Below are 13,035 nucleotides of genomic sequence, written 5' to 3' on the forward strand. Positions count from 1 at the left end.
AATCTATGATAGCAAATACTATCTCTCTCTAGCTCCCCATCATCCTCACCATTCCCATGCAGGCACTTAGTAAGTGCTGGGTGAAAGATGAATGGATTTACACACATAAACAAACAGAGGCAGGAAGTACTTTTCTGAATCCAAGATGCTGGGATGACAAATTTTCTTGACCCTCCCACAGCTGTTATTAACAGAAGAGGCCCTTTTGCTATCTTTAGGATGCTGTGGCTATAACTTATACACAAAGCTGGAGTCTCCTGGAACACAGGGCTAACTATTCTTTTCCTTGCCTGGTAAGTGGGGTACTACAACTAGGACTGCAGCTGTCTAGCCTCTGAAACACTCGGGTCTCTGCATAGTAAGGTTCCCTGAGGGTAATGAACCCAGATAAGAGGGATAATCATCACGTGGGTATCTAATTAAGACCTTAAACATAAATCGATTATTCTTATATCTGTATATTCTATGCCTCAGACTCCGTTTTAAATCTCAATACGATCATGCTGAGGTAGCAGAAAAGGGAGATCCCTTTTATTTTCATCTATGTCTCAATTTCCAGAACACTTAATGAGAACACCAGATCCATTTCAACCCCAACTTTTCATTATTATAAACAAAGGTTATTCTGGCAACCAAGTCTTGCTGTGACAAAGATAAAACACTAACACCCTTTTAAACCATGTGAAGCCAACTGCTCTTTTCAAAACTGCTGAAATAGGTTCAGTGTATTTTCCACTGAAATCCCCCTTCATATCTAATTAAAAGTTGGAAATGGTCTTGGGTGATGATAATACACTGTATAGAGGATTAAGAGCCTCAGCAGCTTGCAGGAAGTCAGATGACATGGGAACACTGGCATTCACCAGCCCTAACCTGTGACTATCTCAAGCTGTCCCTGGTGACAGCTAATCTAGTGTTGAATATGGTCTTTCTACCAGACAAAAAGTAAAACCTTTCGATACTCCTTCTAGAAGCCGAAATACCCTTTTGCCAAAAGTTGTGCAAGCCGGTAAAAAGCTTCTCCTATGCTTCCCACTGCATGCTCTTAAGATAGTTAATAAACTAGGCAGAGTGTAGGATGACACATAAGTATCAAGTAGAGGGGCCTAGGTTTGTTGTGTTGTGAGGAAAAGACATGACTGTGCTCAAAGCACTGGGATGAAGGAGGAATATCTAAGGTTTTGCATTATGAAGACTTATGGTCAAGCCAGCAAGAGAATGATTAAGCTTGACTTAAGAAATGTGTGAAAAGGTGGTGACATTTCAATGGGCAGGAAGTTTCAACTCATACCTGAGGCAGAAGTCAGACCTCAATGGCTTTCTATTTTCAGTCTTCACTGCTTCCCTGAAAACAAGTGAGATTTCTAAGCATCTCTGAGAAGTCAGGGGCTTTAGACCCACAATTTGATATTCTGGCTAGTTCCTTCTCTCAAGATTGGTACATGACCCCAAGAACTAGAACAACCTTGGAATGTCTAGATCAATCCCAATTGGGGCACTTGCTCAACTTTACAAGTGGCCTCTCGAACCACAGGGCTCAGCCTTGCAATCTTTTCAGAAGTTGAGCCTGAAACGCAGAATGATCAGCATCACATCTCAGGGCCATCACTACAGTGTTGTGCAGCCAGCCCCAGACAGGAAAAAGGTACATTCCCTTTAATAGCAAGAGCGAACTGCAGGCTCCTTCAGAATGGACGAGTTTTGGACAGCAGGCGCTTTTAAAGGACTTTAGGAGGTGCCAGCCAATTTGGAGCTTGGAAAAACTTCATGTCTATAGAGGATTAAAAACGCTATCTTAGAATTTCAGGCCAGCTTTCAGCAATCTTAACCTTTCAAAGGCCACGCAGCAGTTGTCCCAAATAGAATGCCAATCAATAGCTTGAACACCTACAAAGAACTAAATCCAGGCAGCAAGGAGCTGTTTCAGCTAGACACACTTTAAAAGGAGATAGATCAGAGCATTTTGAGTCTGACACCCCAAGAGAGCCAGAAACACTGAGAACTGAGGAGGAAAGGATAGGACAAGATCTCTTTCTCCAGCTAGTTTATCCAGCAGGCAGCTCACAGAGAACAAGGAGTTCATACAAAGCCTAATTTCATCATCGAGCTTTCCACTTTGTTTTTAAAGGGAGATTCTGAAGGACATATGGAGGAAAAATTCCAGCAAGGAAAGCAGGTATATTATTGCCCTGAAGGAAGAGAAGTGTACTGAGTTCTCCCCATGACTTCTCAGAGGAGGGAAGCACCCCCACGAGGAGAAAATCAAGCCCATGGGCACAAACCTGCAATGTCTCAAAGCCGATGTGCAGCTGGGGATGACCGTGGCAGCCTGCCGCTGTAAACATCCGACTGAAAGCTCCTCTGAACACTTTACAGCTTCCAGTCAAGGATGTTTACAGTAGCAAAGACTGCCCAGAAAAACAGAGCTGCAGTGAAGCACACCCTGCTCCAGTAATAAGGTGACACAGGGTTTGTTAATCCAAGGCCCTCATGCAGGGTCAGAAGGCCAGTTAGGATGCCCGCTTGTCCTATACTTTCTCTGACTGGTTATTAATATGGGTTAGCATGGGGAGACTAGGGAGAACATTTATCACTGGATGACTCTGTTTCTGAGGACAATACCCTATGAAATGATGTTGAATTTTATTAACAAAATAAAACAAGCAGAACAAAGAATAATTTTGCTCCTGCAAGACTCTGCCACTATTTCCCAAGTGTTTCCACTGCACTTAGTGAGTCACGCAAACTGTGTGCCTAAAACAGTGAGCCACAGGACAGGGGTTTGTTGCATTGTAATTAAGAGCTATATGCACCAAGTGCTGAAAAAACAATTGATATGACCACTGGAGAAGGACAGGCTGAAGAAAGGGGCAGGCAGGCAGATGCATTCTTTCTTGTGATTACCAAGAAAACAGTTTAAGTGGTGGTTCTCAATACTGGCTTGCACACTACAAGCATCTGGGAACTTGAAAAAGTACTGATGCATGGGCCTCAGCAGCACAGATGCTGATGCAGCTGATGGGGACGGAGACCAGGATTTTTAAAACCCCTACAGAGGTTTTTATGTATAGCCAGGGCAGTACAGAGAACACAATACAGAATAAGAGAAAATAAAGTCCATTCACTCCAAATACCACTGTGCACACAAGAAAAGCTGTTTCTTAGAATCTGAAATCTTCAATTCATGAGGAATATTCTCCCATTCCAGATTTAAGAACTATGATAAGACTTCCTAAGAAACTCTGAAATGCGCTTCACTATTCGTAACTGAAATCCTTTTTCATTTTGTCTATTTTCACTGAAACACCACCTCAGAAGCACTGAGTTAAAAGCATCCATAGATGAGTGAGTAAGAAAAGACAATGGTGAGGATGGCTGTGGACTAAAGAAGAGGACGAATGGGAGCAGTAAATGCCTTGCGTGGATAGAGGAAAGAGTGTATCTGATGGTAGCGCGGCAAGGCTCTGCAGCCAGCAGTGACGACGCCTTCCTGCTCACCTGACGCTTTGGAGGTTTCAGTTCATCTCTTGGAACAATATCAATGAGAAAGTCAAACTGATCAAATTTTGTAATTGCCATGGCGATATCATTCCTCTGTAACAAAAAGAAAAGCAAAGTGAAAAATTGGCCTTGGGAGAAACTAGTTTTCCTGGCTTTATACCCTCCAAGTAAGAAATGGAAATGACTTTTAAACAAAACTAAATATCCCTGGCCACTCTACAGCTAAATAAAGCACAGCCAAATTCATAAACTTCAAATTAACAAATCTGGTGGGAGAAAAAAAATCAACAACAACAAATAAGAGCTACAGGTAGCTCATGCTACAAAATGAGATGACAGAGTTGTCAATCACTACTTCTCCTTCCTCCTAGGCTCACAGCCCTCCACACAACTGTCAAAGTACTATCCTCTGCTGAAATTCAGACAAATTCAGCAATCTCAACTGGCAAGTCTGGTCATTCTGTGATTAGCAAGGATATCTATTATGCAATCTTATAACCTCTATTACATTCTAAGTAATATTTTGTCTCTGTTTCATAAGCAGTTATAGACTAGTCACTTTATATACATTAAGGCCCACAAGACTGTGATTTTCATTTTGGGATTCAAACTTGTGGTGATAAATCTGTAGTTTAAATCTGATTTTAGCAGAGCATGCCAGTGCATATCTATATCCCAGCATTTGGGAGGCTGAGGCACAAGGCAAATTCAAAGTCAGCTGGGGCCACAAAGCAAGTTCAAGGTCAGCCTGGACTACATAGCAAGACTCTATCTCCAAAAATCCAAACCAACAAACAAAAAGGTTTAGAGTTACATAAATGTTGAAATGGGCAGACAAGACACAAGTCAGTTAATGATACCAAAAGCAAGACTCGCTTGAGTGAGGTTTTGTCAAAAAGCATGACGTTTCCTTCCTTTGAATAAGATTTTTTTTTTTAAAAAAAAAGCCAACACATTGAATACCTTTAAGATTTGTTTACTGAAAAATTTAAAGCAAATTTTAAAAATTCAGAAAAAATAGCAAACTTTAGTGAAGGACAGGCACGCTGAAGCACTCAGGGGAAAGTAAACTTTGAAATGCACTTAAAAATTAGGTGATCGATAGGTAACAGACATGGGGGACAAAATCAGTAGAACAGAATGTTAATGACAGAAAATGGTGACAAATACACAGATGTTCACTGTAAACAGTGCTTATGTTTGAAAGTTTTCATAATAATATACTAAGGGAAGAGTCAACACTCTGACAGAAATTCTCAGCAACCTCTATATACTCCAACTTAAGTGAAGGTGACTCATGAGACAAAATAAAAGGGGATGGAAATTTTCTGTTTTTTTCCTTCCCGGGTATCTGTGATGGCCCCATGCCACTGAAATGCAAAACTCCAGGCTACCCTTCTTGCCAACAACCAGCTTGATAATAAACCCTCCCAACTAAAGCAGGCCACACCTAAAAGACTGCCAGCGCTCATCTGTATCACATTCTTTATGATGTCACCTATTCAATTTATCTAACTAGTTCATCTATGGATAAAATGGAGGAGGGAGGAGATTATAATCATTTCCAAATGTATATCGAAATGTTTAACAGTATTCTAGAAACACAGATATACTTAAAATGACCTGTCTAAATATTTATTTTGTCTTCTTAACGTTAATACTTTACTGAGTTAATACTCACCTTCAGTAAAATACAGACATCTTCAAACACAATAGTCTGATGGATTCCAATACATATTCAGACAGGTAGGTAACATTCAGAAAAAACAAAGAAAGCTCTAACCTTTTCCTGTAAATATCCTCCCCAATGCAATCCCTAAACTGGAAGTAATTATAACTCTGACTTTTATCACTGTCATGGTGACAATGTATGGTACTGTGCACTATGTAAGTTTTTTGAGTTTATTTTGCTTATGTCTTTTGAGGTTGAGGTTCATCCATGTTACATGGAGCAATATTTCTTGTTATTGTTGTGTGGTAATACATGTTATAAATACATCTAATTTCATTTATATGTTATGGTACTGATGGGTATCTGAGCTGCTTCCAGCTTTGTTTTATTATGAATAAGGTTGTATATATTTTCCTTAACAATGTCCAAATTCTTTCTGGGTGCACATCTAGGAGTATGGTAAATCAGAGTAGGGGATATGCTTAACTCTATTTGAAATGCCAAATACTGTAATTTACCCAGTAATTGTATTATTTTACATTCTGACTAGCAATATATAAATTATAGATCTTTCACTGCTTAATCAATATTTAGTACTGTCAATCCTTTTTATTTTAGCTTTTCTAGCTTGTGTACATCAGCATCCTACTACAGTTTCAATTTATATTTATCAGATAATTAATTATGTTGCACACCTTTTCATGACTGGTTGTTTATTTGGCTATCCTCTTTTGAATTCCATTAGAGTGTTTCCTCATTTTTTAATCTGAATTGACCCTAGAGGTAGCTTTTGAAGGATTTTCTTAGGTCTACAGACTTACTTCAAGGCACTGTATATTAAGTTTTACAATTTCTACATGTATACTGTTCACTAGTGTTCCCTGGGCCTAGGATAGTGCCTGCATTTTGTGCAGGCCAATAAACACTTGTAGAATACACAAATATACACTTGCATCTCTAATTTTGTAGATGCAGTACTTTCTTGGCTTTATTATTATAATATTGTCACTTTTTTTTTTTTTTTTTTCTAAAATCTGTTACACTGTCTTCTGTGCAACAAACCTTTCTGTAAGAACTAGGACCTGATCAGGGTTCCTAATTATCAAATCTCTACCTACAATATGAATGTTGACTTGCTAGATTAAAATAAAACACACAAAAAAGGAAAGGACTTCTAGGAAAGCAGAAAAGGGGGAAAAAAACTAACAATGTTAGTGAAACTGCAGACTTTTCCTGGAATTGTCCTTTGTGGAGTCTTTTAAGGCTCCCAACCAGAAGCTGTTTACATCCGGAAACAGATTAATACTCTATCACTTGAGCCTCTGTTTAAATGAGGGTTAATCAACTGAAGAGTTCAGTCACTGAGCTGTGAAAACCATATGAGAACTGGAAATTAAGATTCCTGGTAAGGAAATACTATTATTGTGGCTATAAGGTATGTCTGCATCCCAATGCAGAACAGGATGCCAATTACATGTCAGCTTGATACAGGACAAAGGAAGGACAATCTTTGGTCCAAAGCCATGCAAGGGAAGGCGGCAAAGGTTGCAGCTTGCCCCAGTTTTCCCAAAGCAGATCTACAGTATTACCTGAAGGGTGCGGCGCTTGTTATCCTCTGTGTGGATCCAGGCTCGAAGGGTCAGCTCTGTGATAAAAATCTGGGCTGCCTTGGCAAAGAGCACAGGGGCTTCTGCACTGATCATCTGCAACAGATGTAGGCCCTCCCTGTCAGTCATCAGCAAATCATTCAAACCTCTCAGTTTGTGCCTTGACAAATATTGAAATATAAGAAGGTAGCAGCTGAAGAGATTCCAAGGTAAAAGAAATTCACAAGTAAGGACAAAGCAGGTAACAAAATGGAAAGAGGGAAAGAATGCTTACTGAATCTAGCACTTACCATGCACCAGATCCTATGCAGAGTGCTTACCCTCAAAATTTCAAAGAAACTAGAATTTAGGAGGGACAATGAGATGTGCCCATGGTCATACAGCCAGTAAAGGCTGGGATTAGGTTCTAATCTGAAGAAAGAAGTATGGGAAAAGATAATGATCTAGAAAGCCAATGGATCTGGATAAAATCTCAGACTTCTCATTTTTCTGGCTTCTTCTAACACTGAAAAAGACAGTAACTTTCCAGTGTTATCATGAGAATCAAATGAGATACTGCACATACCTAGCACAGGGTTTAGCATACAAATTAATGTGTCTGACTTCCCAGGTTTAAGCTCTTAGTCAAACAAGGCTTTACACCCTGATGAGGTGATCTGTGCAGCAAACAGATACATGAAGAGCTTCAGAATTAAGGAAGTAAGAGATGAGAATTTGGATCTTGGTTCCACCACTTCAGGTGAGTCACTTCATCTTTGGTATCTACTTCTACATCTATCAAACGGAGCTAAGAATTCTTATCTTACAAGGTTACCGTGAGAAGAAGGTAGCTAATAAAAGTCATAAACTGTTAGCTTTCTGTGAAAATACAAGAGCCTATCAATTTTGAGAGGTGAACTCCTAGGAATGCAGAAATGACCAACTCCAAAAAAATCCTCACAAGTATAATTTACTCATGTAAAATAAAGTCAAAGAAAAAAAGTATTATCATTAGAAATTTCTTAGAGCTGATTAATAAAAATTACAGCAAAAGGATAACATGATAGCACCACCCTGTTGATGACATATGTTGTCTAATGGTGAAAAACATTGGGTGATTATCACCTGCTTTCAAAAGCAAATACTCAGCATCTTCTCAATTACCTGGAAAAACTAGGATATAACAAATTTCCAGAGCAGCATCATAGAATTAAAATCATTTAATTTCAGCTCTCTTGGTTTTATACAGAAAAAAATTACATGACAGTATTTTTGTTTTTAATTAAAGTTTGAGCTCTTGAGAAATAAGCAACATCATAACCATCATTTTAGTTCCAAGATGAATTAAAAAATAAATATGATTCACCTTCACATCTTCATCCAGTTTCATAATCTTCTTAATACGAGCAAGTGGAAGTTCTTGTACTCGGAAGTCTTTCTGAAATGGGCAATGTGAGGTACGTAAATGGTGAGGACAATCAACAAAGTGGTTGAACATCACAGGCAGTAGTAAACACTACCTTAGACCTCATTTCCAGAAATGTAGAAGAGGGGGACAGATGAAATAAAGAAAAAACAAGCATCAGAGAAAAATTCTTCTTAACCCAGGCAGAACTTCAAATAATCATAAGGCTTAAAAAAAAAACTCATAATGACTTGTAACAGTGCCCTTGTGAAAGGCAGCCCCAAACAGTATTAGGGTTTTTTTTTTTTTGCCTCAACACAGGGTAGATTATATAATCTATCCTTTTTTTTTTCTTTCTTTCCTAAGAAAGTTTACCGCCTGCAATATGTAGACTAAAATGAGAATTCTGCCTCAAACATCAGTTCCTCTAAAACAGCAGTTCTTTAGGGAATTGTAAGGGCAAGGATGAGCTGTACCTGACCACAGTGCCCCACACTTCTCTCCTGTGATACTGGTCTTTCTGACCTTTGCATTAACCTAACAACAGAAACTGGGGACAAGTTGCTTTCTCATCACAGCAGCAAAGGCCTTGTCTCCAAAATTCATTTCAGGATATTAATAGAAAGGAATAGGAAAAAGCTAACAGGAAATTTTCCAGCTGGCTTTTAGCAATAGACCTGCTACTTTTTTCTTAACAAAGAGGACTGGGGTGGGAGAAACACACAACTTCATTGTGGATGGGATTTAGGAAAGGGTTCTTTGACTAGAACTACTCAATTATGTGTTTATCCGAGCCTTTTCCTGTTTTATCTTGAAAGTACTAGTATTAAAACACATGTCCCATGATGAATACAATTCTAGAAATAAAGATCAATTTTTGAGTTTCAGAGCTGCAATGAAGAGAAAGGTGCAAAGGCAGAGACTAAAATCAGCAAAATCTCTGCTGGGACTAGGTGTCAGGTGATGGATTCTACATGTGGTCTGAAATGTGACTCATCAAATTCAATACTATCACCTGGAAATTTGCTTCATCACGTTACAGAAGGAGGAGCTATTATTATTTGAGATTTAATGAAATTAACAAGCACAAATGAACTCTCTTTTCTAAAACCAACAGAAAACTTCAAATATATGTGAAAGAAGACATCTAGGAAACTACCACCTGGTTTCTTAACGCCCATTTTATGATTATAGAAGGAAAAACAACTATTAGGATAAAACATATACCACCAAAGTATCTAGTTTTTCTACCTAAACTCAACAAGTTGTTCAGTTACCATTCAGCTATATCAATTTCAAATATCACTTTTTGCTGTTTGCCTCTTCCCAGTCAGGTGTCAAACATTTTCCTTGATGTCCCTAGTAAAACTAATCCTGCACTGGTACAGGCTTAGAAGTCCACTTTACTAAAACTTCACCAAAAGGAGACAGCAGGGCATATTCTTTCTATTCTTGTTTTTTTTTTCCTCCTTCTCTTTCACTTACTTACTCACGCAACCCAACTAATAGTGAGTACATGATACCTACTAATAAGTGAAGATACATATCTACTCCTGCAATTTCTATCCTATCCTAGAGGATACGGTGTAAAATCTCAGAGGGACACAGAAAAGAGTAACCAGCTGGACATTGCAGGGCTGGAAGGCAAGGAGAGGAGTTGCAAAATGTCCCACAGAAGGGTCAATAGTGGACCTGTTTCTAAGGGATGCTAAGAATGTCCCAGGATGTCACTTAAGAGAGAAGAGCAAGCACAGAAGCAAAGAGACTCCCAAAACATGGCCTACTGAAGTTTTAGACCTGAAATGCAGACCAAAAGTAGGTAAGAGGAGGTTGGACTGAACTCAGGCTCTGGAAGTATTTTTAAAGATGTTCATTCACAGATTTCAATTCCTGGCTTTCCTTCTTGTGTAGCACACCACACAAAACTACAATGTTACCCCCAGGTGCCAGAGAGAAAGTGAGGGTCGCTAACTCCTCTGGAAGGCCTCCCAGGATGACACACATAAAATGTGATTATGACCACAAGAGTTAGCTTTCTTGGAAATGTGGCCTCATTTGGCTCAGTTGTTTAATATAATTTCCATAAGACTGTTTCATGATTACTTAACCAAAGCCCAAAGCTGACTTAAAAAAAAAAAAAAAAAAAAGATCTTGTTCCCCAACTTGAAAAAAGAGCAAAATGCCACTTTAGAAGTTCTTTGAGACTGTATCTCAACTGTAAAGAACAAAGGGTACAGACAACAGATAAAGAGCTGATATCACTCCTACCTCCTAGAGATGTAAAATGAGGCAGAAAGTTATAAAATGCTTGCTTCAATTCCCTACCCTAACCATATAGTTTGTTTATTTATTTATTTAGTCTTTTTCGTTTTTATCGGTACCAGGGATGAACTCACAACTGCTTGCTTGCAAGGCAGGCGCTTATGCCGCTGAGCTAAATCCCCAGCCCCTAACCATATAGTTTAAGAAAAACTACTTTTCTAGGATCCTCAAATCTTAAGGATCTCAAAGGCATGTGTGGGAAGTGAGTCCTGAGGGCTGGGGTGGGGTAGGGGACATTGTCAACTGTTTCTAAATCCTATCCTAGGTTTCCAATCACCCATGAGGGTTTGCAGTTTGTGGCAAGGGAACACCTCACTACCAGCAGACTGTAGTCCACTGAATCAGCTTTTAATGCGATGCTGCCAGAGTTATTGGCACTGCTGTCCTGATGTAAACAGCATTTCACTCCTCACTGGTGCTGACCCAAGTAGAACAGGAAATGACAACTGTGCCCTCTACTTTTAGGAGCAGTACTAGTAAAGATGAGTAGCTTCTCTCTCAGAGTATTCTCATGTTTCTGAGCACAACAACAAATGCTGCCATGTGAAACAGCCAACTTTCAAGAGGCCTGAATTCATTCAGTAACAATTTGAAGCCAAAGAAAAGTCAGTGGGTCTCAGGCTGTACACAAGAACACAGAGTTTCAAATAATAAGTTTCTTCTAGGGTTAGCTAGTTGACACTTGGGAATGTCAAGATCCCAATCCTCTTGAAAGTAGTGATTCCCAACTTGGTCTATATGTTGGAATCTCTTGCGAAGGTTTTGAAAAACAAGATACCTGTGTTCTTCCCCAAGTCACCAAATCAGAAACTCTACAGAGATGGAGTCTTGGCAGGAAGTTTCTGCAAACTCCCCTGATGACTATGATCCACAATGAAGGGTAAGGAACATTGCTTTAAAGCCTTGCTTTGCAAAGTGGTAACTTTAGTTAAGTACAGTAATGGCAGCACTTGGGAATACATACACACATACCCTTGGAGAGTCTTGGCTCCACTTCAAATCTACTGAAACAAAACAATTTTTTTTTTGTACCAGGGATTGAACTCACAACCTTGCGCTTGTCAGGCAGGCACCTATGCTACTAAGCTAAATCCCTGCCCTAAAATAAAATCAATTTTAACAAGGACCTCCTTCCGATGGTTCACACAGATAATCAAGTGTGAGAAGCACAATTCTACAGGCCCAAACAACACAGGGCCTGTTTTGTAACAGATCACGTTTTTACCATAAAATTCTTGTTCAAGTAGTTATCTGATTTGATCAGCATACAAATGTCTCTGTCCAATCTAGAGGCACCAAGGAATGAAAAGATGAAACTGCCAACTAAAAGAAAGTGATTTAGCTATTAAATTGCAGCTAAGTGAAGGCTGAACAGGATGTAGAGAATAAGTTAACAACCAGATTTTTCTTTTCAGGATTCAAGCAAGGCAAGGTGCTACATGCCTGTAAACCCCAGCACTTGAGAGGCTGAGGCAGGACAACTGCTGCAAGTTTAAGGTCAGCCTGGGCTATACAAGTAGTTCAAGGCCAGCCTGGAATACATTCAAGACCATTTCCCAAAAAAAAAAAAAAAAAAAAAAAGACAAAATTTCCTTTTTTTTCCTTAACTTCCAAAAAGGTCCAGAGGAATAAAATTCAATGTCATGAAGTCCATTACAGTCGAGAGACATAAATCTATAACCTCAGCAATGGGGAGGCTGAGGCAGAAGAACCACTGTGAGCTCAAGGCCATCCTGGGCCACAGTGAGACACTGTCTCAAAAACCCAAAGCAAACAAAACCCGTAACTTATTGGCCTTTAGAACTCTAAAAACCTGTTGTACGTTTTTGTATGATTTCCAGCCAACTTTAATCCCAGCTGAAAACCTGGGTTGATTAAAAACCGAGAGCTTTTAAACACAAAAGAGGAATCATGATGGCCTAGCTAAGAGGAAAGATAAATTCCTTTTGTAGAACTAAGACGAAAATGACAGGACCCAGAGTGTTTAATGTATCAAGCTAGAAAATTTCAATCAGACTTTAAGTACTACTGAGTTCTGGTATGACACAGACTAAATGTTAAAATATTTAACCATGCCCAGCCAGGTGTGGTGGCACGTGCCTGTAACCTCAGAACTCAGGAGGCTGATGCAGGAGGATCATCACAAATTCAAGGTCAGCCTGTGCTACACAGTAAGTTCAAAGCTATTCAGAACTATACAGTGAGATCTTGTCTCAAACACCCCTCTCCAATGTTCAGCCATGTTGCATAGGCAGAGGTATAACCAGAAAAGCAGATGTCTTCAAGTGCTATAGTTACAGCATCCAAGCACAAAAGAAAGTAATCTTACAAAGGGAAAAGGCATTCCAGTTTTACTGGATCACCTTCGCACCAACACTTGTAACTCATGTGCTTCTGTACTAACTCTAAAGTGGAAGAGTCTGGTTCACTCCAATATTTATTGTGCAGTTACTACATGTCAGATATTTTCTAAGCAGAGATGTCATAGCGTCATAGCATGGTAGAAGTCTGTCTTTTCCAATGACATACAGGTGGACAATTTTAGTTAA

The 13,035-nt window shown here is 39.3% G+C and overlaps 1 protein-coding gene across 5 annotated transcripts in view; it reads right to left on the minus strand.

Annotated features, from left to right (window-relative positions):
• Window positions 1-13,035, minus strand: part of Nfyc (nuclear transcription factor Y subunit gamma) — a 62,971-nt gene that overhangs the window by 12,846 nt on the left and 37,090 nt on the right. For all 5 annotated transcript variants that reach the window (XM_003461616.5, XM_063236219.1, XM_004999754.4 and 2 more), the window contains exons 3-5: window positions 8,126-8,197; window positions 6,763-6,876; window positions 3,499-3,594 (exon numbers count right to left, since the gene is read on the minus strand). In XM_003461616.5, the coding sequence (XP_003461664.1) occupies window positions 3,499-3,594; window positions 6,763-6,876; window positions 8,126-8,197 (282 nt within the window). The remainder of the gene's footprint in view (window positions 1-3,498; window positions 3,595-6,762; window positions 6,877-8,125; window positions 8,198-13,035) is intronic.

This window comes from Cavia porcellus, unplaced genomic scaffold, assembly GCF_034190915.1.
Source record: "Cavia porcellus strain 051 isolate PalLab524CR breed Dunkin Hartley unplaced genomic scaffold, mCavPor4.1 scaffold_25, whole genome shotgun sequence".
In the NCBI taxonomy this organism is placed as follows: Eukaryota; Metazoa; Chordata; class Mammalia; order Rodentia; family Caviidae; genus Cavia; species Cavia porcellus.